Source organism: Phaseolus vulgaris, chromosome 10 (assembly GCF_051622355.1).
Source record: "Phaseolus vulgaris cultivar YP4 chromosome 10, ASM5162235v1, whole genome shotgun sequence".
Classification (NCBI taxonomy): Eukaryota; Viridiplantae; Streptophyta; class Magnoliopsida; order Fabales; family Fabaceae; genus Phaseolus; species Phaseolus vulgaris.
In genome coordinates this window covers 44,389,963-44,413,944 of record NC_143507.1, presented here as the reverse complement: position 1 = coordinate 44,413,944, position 23,982 = coordinate 44,389,963, and the positions used below count along the sequence as shown (strand labels likewise).

Sequence of the window (23,982 nt, the reverse complement as noted above, 5' to 3'; positions counted from 1 at the left end):
GATGTTTAAAATGAAACGAATAACAAACAATGTCCTAAAATTATCTCTAAGTTTTAATTATCGTATAGAATTAGAAAACTGTGTTTAGTCATGATGATTATACTCAAATCCAATAACATTGTCATTAAAAACATAATAATTACATTCGAATTGGTCGATACTCATAAGAACACAAGTCAAACGGGGAACTGATTTTCATCACTAATAATAGTTAAACAAATTACACTACATCATACTGTCATTATTAAAATAGTTAAATAAATATACATATTAATTTAATATTGAACTAGCAACTGTGGTTCTTAATCTTAGTCTCGTGTCTAATGAATCAGTTGTTTTTATTTTTAATTTCTTTCGTTTTTTAATTATTTTTAATGTTCAGATTCTGAGTATCCGTCTAATCTTATAATTCATGTGTTTTCACTCCTATTAGAAAGTAAATACGAGTTTCCATAAGTATCATGGTTGGAAAGGAGTCACTTCTACTCTATTATTGAATTCGACCATGACTCCACAACTCTCAGCCTCTGACGTAAGTCAATGAAACTTAAGAAGCTCTAGAATAATCCTTATACAAGATCGATCAATAATCTCAAAGTTTCTTAACCTTTGACGTAAGTCAATGAAAATTAAGCAACTCGAGAATAATCTTTATACGAAATCGACCAATAACTTTTTAAAAATTTCTTAACTTTTGACGTAACTCAACGAAACTTTAAAGAAGTTAGAGAATAATCCTCGTACAAAATAAAATATTAGTTAAAGAAAAAAGAATGAGAATACGCATGGCACGTGCCGTCGTAATTCCTCTCTTTTTCCGACCATTCAGTTTTATATTTTGATATATTAGATTCCCGCTAAAGGAAGAGAGACACTGGTGTGGGAAGTTGGAGCAAAACGCAACAAGAAGCAAGTGAAACGACGGAGTAGAGTTACAGAATGTGGTATATTTCGCACACGTTATGAAAAAGTAGCGTGAGAGTGAGAAGTAGAAGAAGAAGAAGAAGTAGCTATCATCATCACATTAGGGTCCACAACACACACCACGTTCCTCTTTATCCCTAAAAAAATCAAACTCACGATGCAAACTTCTCAATCCTAAACCTTCTTTCCCTTTCATTCCCCCTTTTTTTTTTCTGTAATCAAAACCCTCGCTCTCGCCGCCGCGTCGGAAAACTTCGCCTCCCATGTCGTCTCCGTCGCCGGCGGAGACTCCTTCCGACGTTAACTCCACTGCCTCTCCTCCTCCTCCGGATGAAACACCTCTCGTACCTAACGCAACTGTATCCCCTCCTCCGCCTCCCGACACCACCAACGCCACCGTTACTCCTCCTCCGCCGTCAGCCCCAGCTCCGACTGGTTCCGGGTTGTCGCCGGGTACATTAAGTGGGATAATTATAGGGGCCGTGTTAGGTGCAGTAGGTATGCTTATTGTTGGGGGAATTTTCTTTTGCGTCTATAGGAATTGGAAAAAGAAGAGAAGCCAGAACAGCTACTCTCAACCGTCACAGCCGAAAGGTCAGGGTGAATGTTTTTAAAATTCGATAACAAATTGATTTCGGTTAAAATTGTTTTTCAAATGAAATTATTTAAATTTGAATGCTGCTGTTACTCTAAAAATAATTTATTAGTGCAAAATCACGTTAGCTGATATTTCAACTGATTTTTTTTATGATGGATTATGGAAAACAACAAGGACACTGAAGTTGAATTTACAACTGTTGCCGTGGATGTGTGTCAGCTTCTGCTGTCGTTTTCCCAATGGCACGAGATTGTTTAACTTCGGTTGTTGCTTATAATTAATGCCGTGAGAATCGTAGTAAATGTACCGGTACTGCTCGTACATTCTGTGATGTGATTTCTTTTTATGAATCAACGGAGTGTTGAGGTTTATTGTGGAAGTTCAATTTAAATTCTGTTTGATGGGTTGCTGTACAAATTTGTTTTGTTTATTGTTTATCTCAGAAAATAAAAAAGTGTAATCAGTGTGGTTGAGTTTTGTTCCAATTTGTGTGTAAAACTGGCAAAATTGTGGACTGGAATTAATATGGGTGTCAATGTCTCCAGCTGACATGGCTGGTGGTGGCAACCTTCAGCATTGGCAAGGCAGTGTTTCTCCAACCACAGATGGTAAAGTGGGCTTGCCGCCCAAGCCTAGTCCTGGGGGTTTAGTGAACCATAAACTGTCATCCGCTGGTCTCCCCACACCAACTGTCAATTCTTCAGGCACTGGCAGTAGTTTGGGGTCCGAGAAGGTGCAGCCTTCACCTGGCATTTCCTTGGCGCTATCATCTCAAAGCACTTTTACACACGATGAGTTAGCTATGGCAACGGATGGATTCTCCAACTCAAATCTTCTTGGTCAAGGTGGTTTTGGCTATGTCCACAAAGGACTTCTCCCAAATGGGAAAATTGTTGCAGTCAAGCAGTTGAAATCTGAGAGTAGACAAGGGGAGCGTGAGTTCCATGCAGAGGTCGAGGTCATTAGCCGTGTCCATCACAGACACCTCGTTTCCCTTGTTGGTTACTGCATATCAGACAACCAGAAAATGCTTGTCTACGAGTATGTGCCAAATGATACTCTAGAATTTCATTTGCATGGTAAGATCTGTTAGTTCATTTAGGATGAAAATTCAATTTAACTATTGTTTTCTGAGATAGGATGTCTGAAATGCCACAAATAAGTGTGCTGATTCGTTGTTGTAAATGTTATAAAGTTGTGTAGAGCATAATATTTGCATGCAATACTATGTTAGCTGTTTCATTCTTTCGTGTACAATAGTATGGCTTTTATTTTAATTCATATATTGGTTTTATGTGTAAAATATATTATGTTATCGCCACTTTTTAACAAGAATGAAAAATTTGACCTTGTGTGGTTAGTAATTGAGTAATGAGGATTCCACTGTCTCTGGAAGTTTGATAATTTAATTCATATCTCACAAGTAGTTCTAAATGAATCATGGAATCATACCAGGAAAGGACAGGCCATCAATGGACTGGTCGACAAGGATGAAGATTGCTATAGGATCTGCAAAAGGATTGGCATACCTGCACGAGGACTGTGAGTTTACTGTTAATAAATTATGTACTCTGCAAAAGAATTGGCCGTGTTTTTAGTTCATGATGTTAGTTTTGAAATTTACATTTTTAATCTTATGTCATTTTAGGTAATCCCAAAATCATACACCGAGACATCAAGGCATCTAACATTCTTATTGATGATAGTTTTGAGGCTAAGGTAAATTTATTACTTTTATCCTCCAATCCTGGATATATAGTTTTACAAAAACGGAAGTTCATACTCATTATTTTTTTTTACTCCAAACAAATCTTATTTTCCCTGTTTGAGTACCTGCTTCCACAAAGCAGATTATGCCTGTTGTGTTGTTAAGAAATGTTATAAAGCTATGAATGATACATCATGCAAACAGAATCAACATATTGAAGAGCCTCTTACATTAATGCTGAACAAGATGAACAGGTGAATGGACTTGAATCTGTTTCACTTACACTACAGAAAATAAGGGAATTATTTTGGTGTACCTTGAAATGGTTAAATGAACTAAAAATGCTATATAAATTGTTCATGTTCACATTTAACACTCAATATGTATGTACATCATCAGCGAGCCAGCATAGTAGAATAATGTTTCATAATCTTTTGTTCAGGTTGCCGATTTTGGACTTGCAAAGTTTTCATCAGACACAGAAACCCATGTTTCTACTCGAGTGATGGGAACTTTTGGGTTAGATTCATCATATGTATTTCTTGAATCTAATTTTGAAATACTTTTACTGGGCAGTATATTTCATGGATTTTATTTTTCCCTTTTCTATTAATTATATCTTACTCAAACTCTAAATTCATTTAATTCAGATACATGGCTCCAGAATATGCTGCTAGTGGAAAACTAACTGAAAAGTCAGATGTTTTCTCCTTTGGTGTTGTGCTTTTGGAGTTGATCACTGGACGGAAACCCGTTGATAAAAGTCATCCCTTCTTAGATGACAGCATGGTTGAATGGGTATGTAGCATTCAGTACTTCATTGATGTTTTTGCTTAGATATTTATGCATAACTAAGGATAACACATGGTATTTATGCGTATGACAGAATGTGCTCCTTTGGCATCTTTTCTTAGGATAAATATTCTTTGACACCACTGTTCCAAACTACATGCACCTTACATCTGATTTTTGTAGCAAATATTGTATTTTAATAAAATAATAATTTTTAGGGTATATATTGTATTTTATTGGTATACTTGAGAAATCAATAAAATCTTATCACCTCTTATCTTGTAATTATGTCTGCTTAGATTTGTTTTAAATTTGTCTTCAGTATCTTGTTTTAGATGCCAACTGTATTAATCTCAGATGAAGCTGATTGTAGTTTGTAACCATGTAAAATTACTTGCAAGAAATTCTGGTTTTGCTTAAATTAATTCTGAAATAATATCTGGGATATTCTGCAACAATCATCCCCCCAAAACATCTTGTACTGAAACATTGTGTGAAAATTACAGGCCAGGCCTTTACTGTCTCAAGCTTTTGAGAATGGCAACTTTGATGGACTTGTTGATCCAAAGTTGCAGAGAAATTACAATCACGATGAGATGATTCGAATGACTGCTTGTGCTGCAAGTTGTGTGCGCCATTCAGCCAGGCTACGACCTCGAATGAGCCAGGTGAGTTGGTTGATTCTGAAGATATGTTTGAGAATAAACCGTGTGTTTTGTTCTTATAATCAAACTGATTTGGTTATTATCTCTGACAAGGGTATGTAGTAAAATGTCTCCCTGAAAGGCATTCGCATGCTTCTCTTAGACAGAAAAAGTCCAGTGTTGTGTTATAACATGTTACAAATTACAAAGTATTGTCAGTATATTTGATTTCCTGGTTGATGATTTTTTGAAGTTTAGAAATTCATTACCAACTCTGACCATTGGCAAACTGAGATCTGGTGCGTGCTTGCCTATGACAATGATAAAATTAATGACACTGAGCAGGTTGTTCGAGCTCTGGAAGGAAATATTTCTCTAGAAGATCTAAACGAGGGGAGCGCACCTGGACACAGCAGAGTTTTTGGTTCCTTTGAGAGTTCTAGCTATGATAGTGTCCAATACAGTGAAGACATGAAGAACTTCAGGAAGCTGGCACTGGAAAGCCAAGAGCAAGGTATTAGTGAGTACAGTGGTCCCAGCAGTGATTACGGTCGACATCCATCTGTCTCTACCAGTTCGGGACAGCAAAATACGCAGGAAATTGAATTGGGGGAACGTGCAGGGCAGCAACCGTGACTCTGAGACAAGCTCTTGATTGATGAATCCCACGTCTTTCAAAATTACGCTTCAGACATCAGTTTGCTAGTGCACACCCATGAGACTGGTACAGGTACATATAATGTCAGTATATTTTGCAGGTCCAATATATTAATTGGCTTGCACACAATGAATAGTACTTACTTAGAGCTGTGTCTTTTTTTTTCCCCGGTGATTTTCACGGTCTAACTTGTTTCCTAAGTACAATTCCTGAATTATTTGATACACATGAAGCTTTGTAAAGCTTGATTCATTCTTCGATGCTAACATTTGTTCTAACTGGGAAAGCCTGACATTGAGACTTATGTTGAGGATGTGGGTATTTTGTACTTTGGTGAGCTTTGTCATAATGCATTCTATGATTCTTCTTCGCCTGGTGGTGTCTAAGACTTGTAGCTACTCAGTTTTTTTGTTTATACTGGGAGGGTCACAAGGAACACTGGTCTTTTTCCCACCGAAGAGTAACAAACTTGGTGCACCCAAAGTACTTATTTTTCTGGTCTCTATTGATTATTTGGTGCACTCAACTTCAAACCAATAGTAACAATTTTACTTTTCCTCTTTCAAGAGAGTTAAATTCATGTTTTCATGGGTGTATGAAGATGCTATTGTGATGCATTAAATTTAGTTGGACAAAAAATTGATCTGCTTGGTGGATGCTGGAAAAAAAATGGCCTTTGGAAGGTGAAATGTAAAAGTAATTTTAGTAAATGCGCAAAGTGTAGTTGTCGTTTACTATATAAGTTTTTGTTTTGTTAAATTTGTGTAAAAAAAAGTGAGAAAACATTTGAAAGTGGTCATTTGTAAAAAAGAAATGTCCATCAGTACGTGTATACCTGTCTTGTCTCTTGGGTTGATAATAAACCTGCAATCTATAGACGCAAATAATGATTGTGTTACTTTCAAATTTCAACAAACTATTTTCTAAAATAAGTTTTAAGTAAAACAAAAAATAAACATTTTATTTTTCTGAAGAGAAAATATAACTAGTTGTACTTATATATATGGGCCTTTTGGTCATTGTATTTCTATGTACAAATGAACTTTAGTATTTAACTTTTAGGTTTATGTTTAAGTAAACTTTATAAAATTAATTTATAAAATGAAGTACTTATATATAGTAAATTGGTTTCTTAATTTTTAATACCCTCTTCTCATATTAATCTATAAATATTTTATATATAATATTAAATATTTATGAATAGTTGACATTATAGATTAAACAAATTTTAATTTATATACTGTAGATTAATTTTATCTATAGCACGTGGTTACTATCAAGACGTCTAATATTATATATCTTCCTTGTACTGTGCTTATTATTTAATTCATACATATATACTATTAAACTCATCAAAACTATATACACTATATTAAAAGTGTAACGGACTCGACCATACTATAATTTTATACTTATATTAGTATTTCTCAATGTTTATAAAACCATTGTTTGTAGAATTAGTGCTATACTTCTAAATCAAATAGACCTTAACTAATATTTTGGCAAGAAAAGTAATATTGTGTTTCTTTGTTATAAAAAAAGTTGAAGATTAATAATTGAAAGCTGTTTGTTTATTCTCCTTCGACATGAATCAAACAATATTTTTTAGTCTCGTTTATCATCTTAGCACGAATAAAATGAGATATTTGGTGGAAAATTAAGAACACACTAAATTGTTATGACATTTTATAAGAAGAGAAGGAACATTAACTATGTAAGATAGACATTGAAATAGATACTAGTGATACAACACATCCTCGAATACTTATCTATAATCTAAAATGTAGGACACGAAAACACAAAAAATCTATATAATATAATTATGAATTATATAAATTGACAATAAAAATTTATATGCACAAGTATACTTATTTTTTTTAATAGAATGATATTTCTCATGATTGATTCAAAAAATTTATTATTTTTTGTAATTATAATAAAAATTTATACAATAGATTTGCGTTTTCAAAAAATTAATGTATTTCTTATTTTTAAAATTATTAGAATCGTGTTAAAATTATTAGAAATCTAACAAATATTTTTTGAATTAGACACTTCATCAATACGCATCAAACAAAATGTCTTGCAAATGTCAATGTCAATGTCAGTGTTTGATATATGTGTTCGACATGGACCATGTCCGGACATCATATACATTTTTGAATTTTTGAAAGGTTAAAATAATTATTTTGTGTGAAATTAGTAAACGTAATTATTGAAGTTAAAAGTGTAGTTAAAATGAAGATGCAAGGGTAGTTTGGGAAATAAGAGAGTGAGTCATGTTGGTTGTTTAGTTAACTCTCTCCTTGTTCTTCCATCTGTCTTTCAAACTCACTCTGCCGCAAATTACTCCAAACTTCAACACTTCCAAACACAATTTTTCTTTCCCAATTTTTCCCCCAAAAAAAAAAATTTCATTTTCGTGTAAACACACACTTCCTCATCCATGGCATCTCGCCGCCGCATGTTATTGAAGGTCATAATCCTCGGAGATAGCGGGTACCCTTCTTCTTCTTCTTCATCTTCTTCTTTTAATTTCACCATTTTCTTCTTTTTAGTTTAATCAACAAATGGGTTAAATCAAATACTCTGGCCAGAAGAGGAAAAGGGTTGTTGCATTTATATCAGAAGTTCATAGTTTTCATTGAAATTTCCGATCTTTTTTATGTTTTGCAATGAAAAAATTCATGGGATATTTCTTCCAGGGGTATGAGGTGTTAATTTTTTTAGGGGAAATGGAAGTGATTGCTGAGTATGTTTGGATTCCTGGGAACATTAAACTTTGTTGTCTAAATAAGCTTTTGGGAATGATTAGAGGAAGAAAAATGGTTATTGGTTCTACAGATTTTATGTTTTGCAATGAAAAAATTCATGGGATATTTCTTCCAGGGGTATGAGGTGTTAATTTTTTTAGGGGAAATGGAAGTGATTGCTGAGTATGTTTGGATTCCTGGGAACATTAAACTTTGTTTCTAAATAAGCTTTTGGGAATGATTAGAGGAAGAAAAATGGTTATTGGTTCTACAGATTTGCAATTTTCTAAAATGGGTCAGCTGCATGTGATTTCGATGCATACCAATATTTGAAAACCTATGATGCCAGTTCCATGAAATTGCTGTGTAGTTAGTTATTCACCAAGATGGCAAGATCTCTCTGCTAATTGACTTTTTTCTTGTTTTTTTTTTGGCAGGGTTGGTAAAACATCACTGATGAATCAGTATGTTCAAATCTCAGATTTTTCTTCTAAAATTATTTGTTGTGACTTTTGGGAAATGCCTGATGACTATTTTTTTGATTTCTGTTTTCATGATCATGATTTCCTCCCTTTAGGTATGTGAATCGTAAATTTAGTAATCAGTACAAGGCAACCATTGGTGCAGATTTTCTCACCAAGGAGGTTCAATTTGAAGATAGGTTGTTCACATTGCAGGTGAGAGATACATGAACACACTGTTTCTTTTCTGCATAAACATATACAATTTTTTGTAATGTCTTCTCCAGTTAGGATACAAAAACCTACACATGCACCTACCAATCTGTTTGAACAGAGCTATTATCTTATTCAATTTCATATCATCTCATCACCCATGTAATCTAACTCAGCTGTTGCAGAGCTTATCAACTTTCATTTTACTCAGATTAATTAAGTGGCTCATGATGCTGTTCAAATGAATGTAACTAGAGTGTCTTATATTCTCCTAAGTATTTGAGTTTCTCTTGAGACCTAATTATTCTTAAGTTTATGATATAAATGTCTTTAATTCTTCCTATATTCAATTTTTTTCATGCAATTCTTTTGACTCTGCCAGTGTATTCTGCATGTATTCTCAGTTCTTCAGATTGAAATTTCTTTGCATTATCCTCCAATCTCAATTTGATATGATTTTTTGAAGTATAAGCCTTTCATAAAAATGGAATTTGGAAGGGTAAAGAAATATTCTGGTTCTTGTTGTAAAGTTAATGTCAGTATGATGCATGAAATAATGGCCATTGTGAGAGGGGTAGAGCCTCTTGTAGTGATGGAGTGGTCCATCCCCCTCTCCCTAAAATAATAATAATAATAAATAATAATTATAGGCATACAAATACTATTCTATTCCAAATGGTTAAGTTGATACTTTTTAGTTGGTCCTGAGTTTAAATCCTAACTTGAAGCAAAATAATAATATTATATGACAGATGATTGTTACTTAAGATGTCGGCCTAGCTGAGATGTCAAGTTGCATAGTGATACCTAACATGAAAACTTTTATAAAAAAAATGCAAATACTATTATGTAATTTACAACTCTTTCTCCATTTTCTTTTTCTTTTTATCTTCACTTCCTTTCTCATCACATCTCTTATTGCATTTCAAATTCTTTCTCTCTCTCTCTCTCTCTTATAAGTTATGCCTATATCTCTTATCAGTTAAGAGTGATGCATCTCTTATCATTTCCCATGATTTTTTAAGCCCTTTCCATTTTTTCCTAAATGTTTCTTAATAAAAAATAAATTAAAGGAATGCATTCTTCTCAAATTAAAAATTCAACTTTTTGCTTTAACAAATTGTAAGAGTCATATGCTTTTAAAACTCAAAATATGATAATCTGCTATAGTAAAGATTTCCTATCATTGGAATTGCTTACATGAATTTTAAAAATTTACTCTCTTTTTTCTCACTGCAACATTATATTTCTGTATCCTTTGTTGAATTTATATAACTGGTTATTATTGTATGTAATCTATTATCATGAATCTTTTAGTTGTTGGTTAAATTTTGATACATTAATTTTAAAATTACAATTTATGTTTAATTCTTATATTCTGTCTTCTCAGAAGCTCTGCCTGATCATTGTGCATGGTTGGGGCAAGTGCTTGACATTTTCTACTTGATAAAAGATAAATATTTGATTGTATTTTTTACCATGTTATATTCATGAAAGGGTTCATTCTTTGATCTGTTTGAAGATTATGGAAGAAGATTAATCATCTAAGATTGAGTTGTTCTCACCATGCATGCAGATTTGGGATACTGCTGGGCAAGAGCGGTTTCAGAGTCTTGGTGTGGCTTTCTACCGTGGTGCAGATTGCTGTGTTCTTGTGTATGATGTAAATGTCATGAAATCCTTTGACAATCTTAATCACTGGCGAGAAGAATTTCTTATTCAGGTTTTTCTTTATCATTCTTCTGCTTTGTGGTATGTCCTATCACCAAGATCGGTGTGAAACTCATGCAAAATGTTTTATTTTCAGGCTAGTCCATCTGATCCTGAAAACTTCCCATTTGTTGTCTTGGGAAACAAAATAGATGTTGATGGTGGAAACAGCAGAGTTGTAAGTTATTTCTCTTCACATAGCATAAATTGCCTATTGACCTCCATAAAATTATTTCGGGTAATGATACATTGACAACCCAAAATTTTTATACAACCACATTACAACTCCTAATACTATTATTTTAATATTTTTTTCATATCATTTAATTCCAAACTTATCCTTTATTATATATATATTTATTTCTAAATCCATCATCACATCAAGATTGTATACAACTCTTGGAGTTGTCAACCTATCATTTCTTAGAGTTCTAAATGATAGTTTGACAACCCTTAGAGTTGTATACAATCCTTGATGTGATGGATTTAGAAATAAATATATATTAAAGGGTACAATTGTAATTAAATGATATGAAAAAATATTAAAATAATAGTATTGGGAGTTGTAATATGGTTGTATAAAAATTTTGGGTTGTCCATGTATCATTACCCTTCTTAAAATTTCTGTGTTCAATGATGTGTGGTGAGTAGGCTTCTGGTATAGTTGTGGGAAGATGTGCTTAAAGCTACATTTCTTCTTTTTTTTTACATGTATCCGTTCTTCACAACATGTTCTGTTGCAGGTTTCTGAGAAGAAAGCAAAGGCATGGTGTGCTTCAAAGGGAAACATACCATACTTTGAGACATCTGCAAAAGAAGGATTTAATGTTGAAGCTGCTTTCCAGTGCATAGCAAAAAATGCACTCAAGAATGAACCTGAAGAAGAAATGTGAGCCTTCCTGAACTCTTCTAAGCTTTCCTTTATATATGGCATTATTCTTTACTTATTTCTCCCAGAAGTTCAAGTGTGTCTTATAGTAACCAAATTTAGAGACAAAAAATAATTGATCACTATATTAACTAAAGTGTGTTGGGTGTTAATTATTATATCAGGTACCTGCCTGACACAATCGAAGTTGGTGGTGGTGGACGGCAACAGAGATCTACTGGATGTGAATGTTGAGTGACTCTGGACTTAACTTTTCTTGCTTGTGTTATGCCAAAATACAAACCTGCAACTACTTTATTCACTCTGTAAAACCAAGGACAAATTCCAAATTTTGTTTTGTAACTATCTAGTGGATTAGCTACCATCATGTTTATTTTTCTCTCCATTCCCCTTTATCTTTTATGTTTGTCACAAATCTTCCTCCAAATCAAGAAGTATATGTTCAAAATTGTTGTGTTCAATTGAGTTATGCCATTGATGTTCCTATGGCTTTAAATCTGGGTATTAATTCACGCACTCTTTCTAGTTTTGGACTTTCTCAACAGTCAACATGTTATACATATTTGTTTCTAGTGTTAAATATGTTATGTTTTTGGTTCTTAGTTTAAACTTTTGACAATTCGTATTTGAAGAATGAAAATGATTGAAATATGTTATTCTGTTGATAAAATTAATTCAATTTGAGGTTTTACTTTATGAAAGGAGTTATAATAGGAGTTATAATAGACATTAGTTTGCAATCAAAATAACAAATTTTTGACATTAGTTTGCATATGTTTACTTTAAATACACGACTTTTTATTATTATATAAAATAGCAAGATTTGAAGGAAAAACAAGATTATAACTTTCTGCGTACTATAAATTATTGACAAATGAAAAGAGTATTTAAAATATAATTTTGATATGGTAAAAAAACTGGTGGAATATATCATTTGTATGAGTAAAGTATTTGCAAGAGAAAGTTTTCTTTTTGCTGTTGAAATTGAAGTCTCGAGCAACAGTTGTTATGGAAAAAAGAGGCTTTTGCTTCCTTCACTCCCACAATTACTAAATGCATCCCATACTAAGAAAAAACTAAAATACCCTTCCTTGTCCTCCATTCACATATAGAGAGAGATTTGTTATGAAAAAACTAATTTTGGATACTATTTCATGTGTTCTAGAAAATTTATTTTAAAAAATTCGTGTTGAAAAACTCATTCCAAAAGATAATATATATATATATATATATATATATATATATATATATATATATATTCTAACAAACTTGATGAAAATTATTTGTTTTAAAAATTTTATTTTAAAATGTATTTTATGTGTTCCAAAAAACTTGTTATATAAATTCTATTTCAGAAATCCTGTTTGAAAATTTCGAAAAGCTTATTGTGGAAGATTTCCAGAACTGACTTTTACAAAAGATAAAAAGGGCCTTTTGGAAATTATGGGGTGCGGTTATAAATTAGGGAGTGCAGGACGAATAGCAAAGAAAAAAACCAAGGCCCATAAAGGGTTGCATGCACATCATCACCGCTCCAAATTATATGGGTTGCATACCCATATAATTTTAAATGACCAATTTGCCCTTCTAAAAATAAATGTTCATAAGTTAATGACAATGTGAAACACAAGTAAAATACGTGTATGTATTTTAAATTCTACATTTCATAATGTATATTTGTACTTCGAAAAATAAAATCCAAAATATATATTTATAATTTGGAAGTAATAAATTTTAACATTTATTTAATTTTTTGTATATATTTTTGTTTTTAATTGAAAATACGATGTGATGTATTTAATAATATATTTCAGATGACGTATTCCCAAGTACATTCCAGATTTTGTCATTGGGGGGTGTAGGTTGAAATTGAAGGGGGTGCAGAATGCAAAACCAGTGAGGCTTGAATAATATATAACGGATGAAGGAGATTGTGAAATGCAGTGATAATGGTTGAGAGAAAAAGAAGGTAATGGAATCTACCAAAGAACAATCGGGAATTCTCCACCAGATCTTACCTCCGCGTCTAGAAGATGCCGGTCTCGAAGATCCCGCTCTTCCACCGGAATCCATCCACCAAGCTTTTCTCCAGGCAGCCGCCGCCGTCAAATCACGCGCCGCTTCCATTTTCTCCACCACCGCCGACGCGGAGGACGACGATGACGGTTGCGTAAGCGACCCGTGGCGCGCCTCCAAGGGAGCCTCTGATGTGGTCGTCGGAATCGACACGGAAAATGAACCGCCGGGATCCTGCACCGTGGAGAGGGGAGTCGAGGGTAGCGCCGACGAAGTGAGGGTTGTCGGAGTCGGCGGCGGCGGCTCGGATGACGTTTTGGTGGCGGGAGAAGGGAAGTTGGGAGAGGATGTGGAAGCGTGCGTGGATGAGTTACAAGGGTTGAATATTGAAGATGTGGAGAAAGATGGGGAAGTTAGAGAAGAGAATGATGAAGAAAAGAAGAAACCTACCTTGGTTGAAGGGTATGCGTGAAAAAGGGGTGAAATGAAATTTTAATGTTCTTGTTCTTTACCCACTTGTACTAGTTTCTGTGACAGACCTATTAGGTTCCTTAATGTTGGTTTCAATGTGAACAAATTTTCTTCTACGTCTTCACTTCACATAATTAATGAATGCCATTTTGCAAAGGAAATTGTGAAATGATTAATCTCACTAATTATCATATAGCATGTGGATAATTTTTGGTTGGGATGATTAAATAACATCAATTGGTGGTGTAAAAATTTCGTTTTCATAACAATTTGTTGGTTCTCTTCCGTTTTCTTTGTCGCATTCTCTTATTTGCACTGAATTCGTTTACTTTTGGGCTTTGAAAAATTGAAGCACTCAAAATGGGATTAAACTTTCTAACATCATAACAAGTTATGGAGATGATTTTAAATACCATACTTTTAAAATAACCAAGACATCGTTTGTCAGGAAAACACTTTGACTCTCTCTGGTGAGATATAAGAATTGAATATTTTGGCAAGTAATTGAATATTTCCAATACTAATAAATCCGTCCAGGGAATGTAATCCATATGCATGATGAAGAATGTTATGAAGATGTTGTTGTAATGGATATGTTGGATGATCACGTACAAAAATTTTTCTCCCCAAAGATACAGTAGGATCTTTGTAATTTTTAAGGATGAGAATTAACAAGCTTCTCTTTTAAAGAGTAATACTCAAATAAAATCCAGAAAGGTGAGAGAAAGAGAAAATTTAAAGAGTAATACTCAAATAAAATCCAGAAAGGTGAGAGAAAGAGAAAAAGTAAAAGAAGGTGTGAAGAAGAAGGTGCGAAGAAGGTTAAAGAGAGAACCCTTGTTTATATAGGAAAAAAGTAACAGCCTCAAACGGCCACTACCCATATTCCAGCAGCCATAGATGGCGCGATTCCAGGTTCCAACGACACCACTTCTTCAACCTCCGAAAAACCAGGCACAGCAGGAACGAAACGACTTCTCCACTGCAGCAACGATTCCGAACTACCACAGAACGGACACTTGCAACGGAAACGACTTCTCCACTGCAGCAACGATTCCGAACGACCACAGAACGGGCACTTGCAACGGTAACATTTCAGTTTTGGATTTCGCAACAAAAATCTCAAATAAGTTTGATTTTAGGGTTTTCTCGCATGTCCTGTTTTTATTTGCAATACCGGAGCTTCATTTTACAACAAAGATGAAGAGGAACTAAATCAAAATGCAGAAACAGATTAAGCAGCAATATAAAGAAGGTCTCCTGATAATTCATTTGGATGTGAGAAATTATTAAATCCTAAACCCTAATCCCTGGTAGTTCCATGGCGGCGTAGATCAAACTAAGGGAGTTAACAGCGGCTTTCCAAGGAAATGAGCTTGGAGGTTTCCAAGGACAAGGTCAGCCATGGCCGTTCGGGTTTCTACTGTGGCACTTCCAACATGGGGCAACAAGACAACATTTTCAAGTTGAAATAGCTCTTGGGGAACAACAGGCTCATTTTCAAACACATCTAGCCCAGCACCACCCAAACGACCTTCTAGAAGTGCTGAGACTAACTCAGCCTCATCAACATGCTTACCTCTTCCAATGTTAACAAGATAACCCTTGGGACCCAGGGCATTCATCACCTCCCTGTTGACTATGTGATGGGTTTCCTCCGTCAGTGGGCAAGCTACTACCAGTACGTCGCAATTAGATGCTAATTCTACAACACTTGGATAGTACTTGTATTTGGAGTCTCGTTTTTCAGTTCTAGAGTAGTAGCTTATTGGACAGTTAAATGCTTCAGCTCTCTTCGCAATTGCTTGCCCTATCCTCCCTAGCCCGATAATGCCAACAGTTTTCCCAGAGAACTGCAAGGAAAATACACACCATAAAAATTAATTTTGCTGCTGGAACTGGAACTGGAACAGGAATACTACATACTACATTGTATACAAACGAATTTTAATGAGCATAATAATCCTATGACAGATCCTTAGTCTCCAAATTTGAATTTTGTTTGTCACCATCACTCTGACAGTCATAGAATTGTGAGGTCAACTCCAATATTTGAAGAGGTGACAAAAAGAGAACACAAAGGACATAGAGATAGTAAAACCCTGTCAAGTTCACACTTCACATTTATTGTCCATGGACTTCTGGTAAGATTTTCTGCATATAATTCTGTGATGGGATACTAAGTTAAAGATAATTGGTTCTTTGTATATGCACAGCGAAGCTAAGTAGTTAGTGGTTAAGGGGTTTTCTGTATTGTTCTTGGAGAAATTCTCTTCATGGTAAGACAGATCCAACACACTTTCCCAGATGAAGCAAGTAATCTCTGTTACGGAATATGATACATACGTGAATCAAATATGATACATATATGATTACTCTGCAAATATATAAGAAAGAAACAATACATGTAAGATACATATTAATATATGTATAGAAATTTATAAAAATAACAACTAGTACATAATTGCAATTTTGCAAATCTAAATTAAGAACATACCTTCTGAACATTAGAAAAATCTTAATACAAAAATCATCATGAATCATTTCCTAATCTCTACAAAGAAGAATAGTATCAACATTATTCATTCCTTAAGATCATCCATACATTGCGTTCATCAAGGAACAAACATTTCTATTCTTGTACTATATAGATGTTTCTATGTGGCTATATTAGATTTGTACAACTTTCTTAAAGGTTAGAATACTTCGATTTTTTTCTTCCAAATCATGGTTATCTTTCAGTTTTCTGGGTGAAATGCTAATCTCGTTTATAACAATATAATTACGACTGACCTGACAAATTTGAACACGTGTCAGCGAAGTATTAAAGAATATTATCCTTGAACAACCATGATTTCAAGCATATGAGTAAACCTTCAACGGATCAAAGATCATGTTAACTAGTCATCCAAGCATCCAAAAACCCTTTCTATTCACTACTAAGGAGATTACTATTGTAATTTTATCACTCTAAAGAGTATTTAGTGGAGTGATACTTTAGATCAAATTAAGGTAAGAAAGTCAATGTAACAGCTATATCATAATGTGTCAAATCACTGTAACCTACTTCAACTGCGAGTGAAGAAAAATGACGAGAATGCAGAAAAAAACAAACAAACAAACCTTAGTGGTCAACTTATAGGCACCGTGCTTCCACTTGCCGCTCCTGACAAAGCGATCGGACTCGCAGATCCTCCGGAGGAGCGACAGCATCAAGCCAATAGCGAGGTCCGCCACCTCGTCGGTCAACACGTCAGGCGTGTAGGTCACGCGAATCCCCTTCTCTCTGCACTTCTCCAGGTCAACCTTATCCACTCCCACGCTGAAGCTCGACACAATCTCCAGCTTCGGCAGCGCCTCGATCAGCGCAGCGTCCGCGCCGGCGCTCGAGTTTCCGACCACCGCGCGGACGGAGGTGGCGTGCTGACTCGGCAGCTGCGCCGCGTTGGGGTAATCCCACGCGCGGAACAGCTTATAGCGCTTGTCGAGCTCTTGCTCCAGGTATGGCATCACGTGACCCACGAGGAGTACCCCAATCGATCCCATTTTGCCGGCGAAATTGGGATTTGGTTAGGTTAGAGATTCCGCAGATTCGCAACGCAACAAAAACCCTCGAATTCTCACTCCCTTCCATATATAATGCGTGAAGATAACATCGCTCAAAATTTCGTTAAATAGTAATGACATTGATTTAATTCAAATCCCAATGAAATTGATAAGTTAAACTATATATTTGTGATTTGTAAGCCTCAAACATGTATTTTGAATGTAGTGTAAACTACCGAATTGATATTAGTATGTTAATAAATATTTTTTAAATAAGGAGAAACATCTTTTTATTAAAAAAAATTAAAATATATTTATACACATAAAATTTATTGTAAATTTATATAATTTTTAATTATATAATATATATATATATATATATATATATATAATTTTGTAACTATGAGTAACTCAATCAAAAATGTTTTATTAACACTCTCTGATACTAACGCATATTTGACATCAATTGGGTGACATTAATTGACCATGCAGACGTGATATTTGGTGAGGATGTGATACTAGTTTTATATTATAATATTTTACCTGTAGTACACGCAAAACTGATTACCCGTGTGTCTGTAGGTGGTTACTTATGTGACGTTAATGGCCACCCACTCTTCATGAAAAAAATAATAATTTTTTTTAATAAAAATCATATATTACATTGGTTAGATGACTTAACTGGTGTAATAACCCTACCAGAACTGTTACCTAGCCACAAGTTTCTCCACATATACTGACACACGCATAACTGGTTACCCGTGTGTCTGGTTACCTATGTGACGTTTATGACTCACCCACTCTATATGAAAAAAAAATCATTTTTTTTAATATGGATCATATATTACATCGGTTAGGTGACTTAACCTATGTAATATGGGTCATTATGAGTAAAAAAATATATATTACACTGGTTGTTTCTAAGAACCGGTGCAATATATTATTTTTTACCCTATTTTGAAGCTTGCGCTACTCATTCGCGCGCAATCTCACTCTGTCACGTCATTGCCACGTCTACATCATCAAATGTGCAGAAGGTGTCATCATATCGGAACTCTAACTCAAATCAAATCAATTACATGGATTCCATTTTTTTATTATTATTTAGTTTATGTAAGTAGATTATAGTAAAATATAGTATTCTTTTATACATATTAATTGCATAATTACGTGCAATTTTTAAAATAATATATATTTTTTATTTAAAAATAATTATATATTGCATAAAAAATGAAAAACTCAAAATGAATACAAATAATTAATTTCAATTTATTTTCTCTCAAATTTAGTTTAAACCTACCCTTAAACATTCTTACAGGAAGTTCATTAAAACCTGAACAGGTCGTAAAGACTAGAAATCACATGAACAACAAGAAGATTAATACGAGTCCTTTTCTTATTAATTGGACACTTTTTGTTGGGTAAGAATTTATGTAAATTAAAAAACATTTATTGAGAATAAAAGAGTGCAGAGTATATCAGTACAGATCGGTTGAGTTTAATTAAAAAATGACTGATTCGAGATTTTATTTTTTAATCTTCTTATAAAAATTACAAGAAACTACTATGAGGAAAATCAGACTCCATTATAGGTGTATAATTGGATATGGTGAGTGAGTTTTTTTTTTTTTTTAATTATTGATAGAGTTCATGGTAATTTAAACAAATAAGATATTTAGAAAAGAATTAAAATATTCTTGGACATCTCACGTTCACTAAATTTTATACTTTATATAAGTGAGTGCAAATTTCATCTAACAAATCTATTTCATAGATGCTGTAAATAAATACATTTCATAATATATAAATGAGGGCAAATCCCATCTTATGATTCTGTTTTGTAAGGTTGATTTAGACTTAAAAGTTCACACCGTCTTATAGTATATACAAGTTATTGCAAACCTTATCTTATGAACCGATTTTGTAAATACTGTAAATAAGTACATCTCATAATATATAAGTGAATGAAAACTTCATCTTACGAGCCGGTTTTGTAAGGTTGATTTAGACTTAAAAGTTCATATTGTTTCATGGTATATATAAGTTATTACAAATCTCATATTATGAATCGATTTTGTAAATATTGTAAATAAACACATATCATAGCATATAAGTGGGTGCAAACCTCATCTTATGAGTCAGTTTTGTAAGGTTGATTTAGACTTAAAAGTTCATACCGTCTCATAGTATATAAATAAATACAAACCTCATCTTATGAGCCATTTTTTTAAGGTTGAGTTAGACTTAAAAAGTTCATTTCTTAATATGTTATCACACTTCTTTAGAGTTTATTTAATCACAAAGAATAATACTTTATAATATATAAGTAGATGTAAATCTCAGTCGAAAAATATGTTGTTTTTTTTTAAGGATTAACTAAGTAATGTATTTTAAGGATTAACTAACTAATGTAGTATCTCATTACTCATTGCATAATATTTGACATGAAATATTTGAAAAGTTTTGGAATGAGAGGCTCCAAAGGCAATTTGGGTAATGACAGGGTGGAGAATTGATGGCAATAAAATGTAATAAAAGAGTGAGGGTGTGTGCAGGTGGCATGAACAGAAAAAAGTGAGAAGCTAGAATTTGGAAATTACTATAAAGATTTAGAAGTTGATGAATGAGAAAGAAGAAGAGTAAAATAGTTGTAGGAGGAAATTGAGATTCATGCATGTGTGTGTTTCCCTGGTCTTCAGCAACCTTTGACCTCAAATCAGAACCTTAACCATCCAATTTCCCACATGGTTGCCAAAACAGGTTCCTCTCAACATAAAAATAATAACAATGATAATAATGTAAATTTATGTTTCTAACTCATAAACCCGCTTAATTTGTTAAAAACATGCACCCCACGTTCAATGAACCAACTCAAAAAAGAAAATAAAAACCAACACAAACCCCATCAAATATTCACCTCCAACTTTTTTTTTCTCAAAATCTCACACTCCTAAAAAAACATCTTCCATTTCATTTTGCTTCTCCTCTGCTATTTTCCTCCCTACCCTCAATGCATCAAACATAATTTGCCTTATTTCTCTCTTCCTAAAGGACCTGGAACTCCCATGTTTGTTCTTGTTCTTCCCTTGAAAATTTCCCTTGCATCACATATACAATAAATTCAAGGGAAACTATGGTTAAAGCAATGGAACAAGAACAGGAAGGTTACAGGTCCAAACTATTCAATTTCAAAGGAATGTTTGACAATGCTGGGAGGCATACAAAGAGTCTTAGCGTTGAGAGTGCCACTGCATTAGATCCTTCTCCTTCTGAGGAAGATCCAGTGTCATCAAAATGTCAAGGATCAAAATCTCTTAATGATCCTGATAAGGCTCCTAAGCCAAGGGTAAACAAGGAGGAAATTGTAGCCAAAGAAGCCAAAGATAAACTAGTGCAAGGTAAAACATTCTGCTGATTTAGATTCACACCTACTTTACTTTCACATGATTAAATGCAATGCCATATGTTTTATGATAACCACTAACATTGTTTGTTTCCATGTTGGAGCATGTTGATTTTGAAACTGTTCTTTCTTTCAATGTCTTTTTTTCTTCTTCAAACTTTGTGTATGTGTTGTTGCATTGGATTAGTCTATAATATTTATAAATGGTTGGGTTTAATTCAGAATTGGAACAGATGAAGGAGAGATTTGCTAAACTCCTGTTGGGGGAGGATATGTCTGGTGGAGGAAAGGGTGTTTCTTCAGCTCTGGCATTGTCAAATGCATTCACAAATCTTGCAGGTATGTTGCCTCTTGCTTTCTTGTTTCTTCATCTGAGACATGACATTCTTCTTTCTATCCTGGTCCAACCATGATGTGCAAACATTGTGTTGTTCCTTCCATTTTCAGGAGAGGTTGATAGCAGAAATGTTTCAAATAATTCATTGTCAGTTTCTCTCATTCTTTTCTTACTGAGAATGCAGCTGCTGTTTTTGGAGAGCAAAAGCGTCTAGAGCCGATGCCCCCGGAGAGGAAGGCAAGATGGAGAAAAGAAATTGATTGGCTTCTATCAGTCACCGATTACATTGTTGAAATGGTTCCTGTGCAACAGAAAAACAAGGATGGCTCAATGATGGAGGTAACCCTCTCTCCTTCATTGTGTTCATCATTCTTCCTTTCACAATTGCTCTATGATTCATCAAACTGATCTTTGGTTCAATAGGTTATGACAACACGACAGAGAACTGATCTCCACATGAATATCCCTGCCTTAAGAAAGCTTGATACCATGCTTATTGTAAGATCAGATTCCCTCACAAATCAAAGTTGATCACTGCTTCTTTTTTTTTCTATATCACTACAAGAAAATCATTGCATAGAAACTAATTTTAGATACCAACACTAATTAGTTACTATATTGACTAAATTAAATACTATTTTAAATACCAAAAAGTTATTGGTTTCTAAATTAGTTTCTATAATTGATGAATAGTTTATAAATTGGTATCTAATTAGCTACTAAAGTTTTTGCTACCAAATTCAGACTCTAAACAATTGGTAGTTAAAACCTTGGTAGCTAATTAGATACCAGTTTAGAAATAATTTTTAATCTCTAAAATAGTGTCTAATTTAGTAACTAATTATTTTTAATCTCTGAAATTGGTTTTTATTTAATAATTTTGTAGTAGTGTATGTGAGTGTTGGTTCTCATACAATTATTGATGATGAGCAGGACAGTCTGGATAACTTCAAAGACCAAACCGAGTTCTATTATGTATCAAAAGATGCAGATGATCCTGATAATAGAAAAAACGATAACAAGTGGTGGTTGCCTACACCAAAGGTTCCCCCAGAGGGTCTATCTGATGCAGCAAGAAGGTTTGTGCAGTATCAGAAAGATTGTGTGAACCAAGTACTTAAAGCAGCTATGGCCATAAATGCTCAAACTCTTTCAGAAATGGAGATCCCTGAAAGCTACATTGAATCCCTGCCCAAGGCAAGTCAAAAGGAACTAGTATTTGCATAAAGTTGTCATGGTTAACATTGTGAAATCTTCTTACACACAACATGAATGCTTTTTTTCTTTAGAATGGAAGATCAAGTCTAGGGGACATGATATACAGGAGCATTACAGAGGAATTTTTCGACCCTGATCAGCTCCTAGCATCTATGGACATGACATCAGAACACAAAATCCTAGATCTCAAGGACAGAATTGAGGCATCCATTGTGATTTGGAGACGGAAGATGAACCAAAAAGACTGTAAATCAGCTTGGGGTTCTGCTGTGAGTATTGAGAAGAGAGAACTCTTTGAAGAGAGAGCAGAAACCATCTTACTTCTCCTAAAGCATCGTTTCCCAGGGATTCCCCAATCTGCATTGGATATAAGCAAAATCCAATTCAACAGGGTAAAGACCCTGTCCACTGTCTACTTCACAAGAAATTATTGCATGGTCCAAGACCATGTAGTTCTAACCAATCTTCACATGACATGTAATCCACATCGACTAGAGATTAGAACATTTCATTATATAAGTGGGTGCAAACCTTATCTCAAAAGTCGGTTTTATAAGATTGAATTAGGCTTAAATTTCACTTCTTAATAACAATCACAATATCTACTGCACAAAAAAAGGTTAATAATGTGTCATGTGGAGATTGGAGAGGACATTCACTTTGCATGTTTTTCATTGCAATGTTGAAAAGGTTATATTCTTATGACATAATCACTTACCATTTCAGGATGTGGGGCAAGCTGTTCTTGAAAGTTATTCTAGGATATTGGAGAGTTTGGCCTTCACAGTGCTGTCAAGAATAGAAGATGTACTCCATGCAGATTTCCTCACTCAAAATCCACCACAATCAAGCAGAAGAAGTGTTTCCAGAAACACAACTTCGAAGCCAGATAAATCTCCAACTCCTAAAGAGGAGGTGGAAAAGGGTGGCTCAGAAACAATGACACTATCAGATTTCATGGGTTGGAGCAGTGATCAAGGTGACTCAGACACTAAGAGAGACCCCTCAGATGACCTCTACAATGACATGGATAATGGAAAGCCCCAAAAACTTCCAGATGTAGTTACTGACAAGAAAGTGTCCTACCTTGAGACATTGGGAGGTATGAGAAGTCCTACGGCACGCCATTGAGCCAGAATTTGAAGTGTAAACACTTAAAAGAGAGAGAGGAAGAAGTATAAAAATCAGTACATGTAGCCTGTGATATGTGGAGAGGAAGTTTCTTAAAACATAATTATTTATTCTTGATCATCTATTCGTTTTTTCTTTTGTACATAGGAATGTATGGATACATAAATTACAAAGCCATCGGGGTCTGAAGAAGCACTCTGTTACTTCATGAATTCACAGATGCCATGCCTTTCGCAGCCATCAAACCTTAAAAAACTACCTAACTATGATTAACAATCTATAAGCCATTTGATTCTTAAATAAACAATTTTTTGTGCTAATTTGTCATCATGTTGTTGGATGAATCAAACAAGACCTGTGTTGGAGATCGAACATCGGCTAGAAATCAGGACATTTCATAATATATAAGTGAGCGCAAACCTCATCTTATAAGTCGGTTTTATGAGGTTAAATTAGGCTTAAAATCCAGTTATCGTAACCTGGTTAGTTTCGACATTCGAAAGTAATGTG

The 23,982-nt window shown here is 34.2% G+C and overlaps 5 protein-coding genes and 1 long non-coding RNA gene across 7 annotated transcripts; 4 read left to right on the top strand and 2 right to left on the bottom strand.

Annotated features, from left to right (window-relative positions):
• The first annotated feature begins 873 nt into the window (after positions 1-873).
• On the top strand, positions 874-5,470 carry PERK15 (Protein kinase superfamily protein). Its single transcript, XM_068621430.2, is given in 9 exon segments — positions 874-1,518; positions 2,068-2,601; positions 2,978-3,064; positions 3,171-3,241; positions 3,673-3,749; positions 3,881-4,028; positions 4,529-4,690; positions 5,012-5,275; positions 5,277-5,470. Coding segments are annotated over 9 exon segments (1,719 nt in total). The 5' UTR covers positions 874-1,187; the 3' UTR covers positions 5,322-5,470.
• Positions 5,471-7,590: 2,120 nt separating this feature from the next.
• On the top strand, positions 7,591-11,844 carry RABG3D (RAB GTPase homolog G3D). Its single transcript, XM_068621427.2, has 7 exons — positions 7,591-7,823; positions 8,515-8,541; positions 8,655-8,754; positions 10,328-10,474; positions 10,559-10,639; positions 11,205-11,350; positions 11,515-11,844. Exons 1-7 carry the CDS (start codon positions 7,771-7,773, stop codon positions 11,582-11,584), a joined length of 624 nt encoding a protein of 207 aa, XP_068477528.1. The 5' UTR covers positions 7,591-7,770; the 3' UTR covers positions 11,585-11,844.
• Positions 11,845-13,105: 1,261 nt separating this feature from the next.
• Positions 13,106-13,953, top strand: LOC137818169 (uncharacterized). Its single transcript, XM_068621428.2, has one exon. It carries the CDS (start codon positions 13,323-13,325, stop codon positions 13,836-13,838), a length of 516 nt encoding a protein of 171 aa, XP_068477529.1. The 5' UTR covers positions 13,106-13,322; the 3' UTR covers positions 13,839-13,953.
• Positions 13,954-14,659: 706 nt separating this feature from the next.
• Positions 14,660-14,974, bottom strand: LOC150024843 (uncharacterized). The gene is made up of 2 exons (XR_016516233.1): positions 14,924-14,974; positions 14,660-14,838 (listed from the first exon to the last, which is right to left on the bottom strand). It is a non-coding gene; the product is annotated as an uncharacterized LOC150024843 (long non-coding RNA).
• A 75-nt stretch (positions 14,975-15,049) lies between these two features.
• On the bottom strand, positions 15,050-17,457 carry LOC137818167 (glyoxylate/hydroxypyruvate/pyruvate reductase 2KGR). The gene is made up of 2 exons (XM_068621426.2): positions 16,961-17,457; positions 15,050-15,690 (listed from the first exon to the last, which is right to left on the bottom strand). The coding sequence occupies exons 1-2, from the start codon at positions 17,381-17,383 to the stop codon at positions 15,172-15,174; spliced, it is 942 nt and encodes a 313-aa protein (XP_068477527.2). The 5' UTR covers positions 17,384-17,457; the 3' UTR covers positions 15,050-15,171.
• A 2,732-nt stretch (positions 17,458-20,189) lies between these two features.
• On the top strand, positions 20,190-23,842 carry LOC137818164 (rop guanine nucleotide exchange factor 12). Of its 2 annotated transcripts, none has more exons than XM_068621423.2 (7): positions 20,190-20,781; positions 21,009-21,125; positions 21,308-21,462; positions 21,547-21,621; positions 22,057-22,320; positions 22,413-22,733; positions 23,068-23,792. In XM_068621423.2, the coding sequence occupies exons 1-7, from the start codon at positions 20,517-20,519 to the stop codon at positions 23,470-23,472; spliced, it is 1,602 nt and encodes a 533-aa protein (XP_068477524.1). In that variant the 5' UTR covers positions 20,190-20,516; the 3' UTR covers positions 23,473-23,792. The 2 variants fall into 2 exon arrangements, with proteins under 2 accessions (XP_068477524.1, XP_068477525.1); XM_068621424.2 differs by having other exon boundaries at positions 20,299-20,781; positions 21,020-21,125; positions 23,068-23,842.
• The last annotated feature ends 140 nt before the right edge of the window (positions 23,843-23,982 follow it).

Bases quoted from the DNA above. Each gene is read 5' to 3' on its own strand.
- LOC137818169 (XM_068621428.2), top strand. From the start codon at position 13,323: ATGGAATCTACCAAAGAACAATCGGGAATTCTCCACCAGATCTTACCT.
- LOC137818164 (XM_068621423.2), top strand. From the start codon at position 20,517: ATGGTTAAAGCAATGGAACAAGAACAGGAAGGTTACAGGTCCAAACTA. The intron at 20,782-21,008 runs GTAAAACATTCT...GGTTTAATTCAG, and splicing joins CAAAGATAAACTAGTGCAAG to AATTGGAACAGATGAAGGAG. The intron at 22,734-23,067 runs GTAAAGACCCTG...TTACCATTTCAG, and splicing joins GCAAAATCCAATTCAACAGG to GATGTGGGGCAAGCTGTTCT.
- RABG3D (XM_068621427.2), top strand. From the start codon at position 7,771: ATGGCATCTCGCCGCCGCATGTTATTGAAGGTCATAATCCTCGGAGAT. The intron at 8,542-8,654 runs GTATGTTCAAAT...TCCTCCCTTTAG, and splicing joins AAAACATCACTGATGAATCA to GTATGTGAATCGTAAATTTA. The intron at 10,640-11,204 runs GTAAGTTATTTC...GTTCTGTTGCAG, and splicing joins ATGGTGGAAACAGCAGAGTT to GTTTCTGAGAAGAAAGCAAA.
- LOC137818167 (XM_068621426.2), bottom strand. From the start codon at position 17,383: ATGGGATCGATTGGGGTACTCCTCGTGGGTCACGTGATGCCATACCTG. The intron at 15,691-16,960 runs GTTTGTTTGTTT...TTTTCCTTGCAG, and splicing joins CCTATAAGTTGACCACTAAG to TTCTCTGGGAAAACTGTTGG.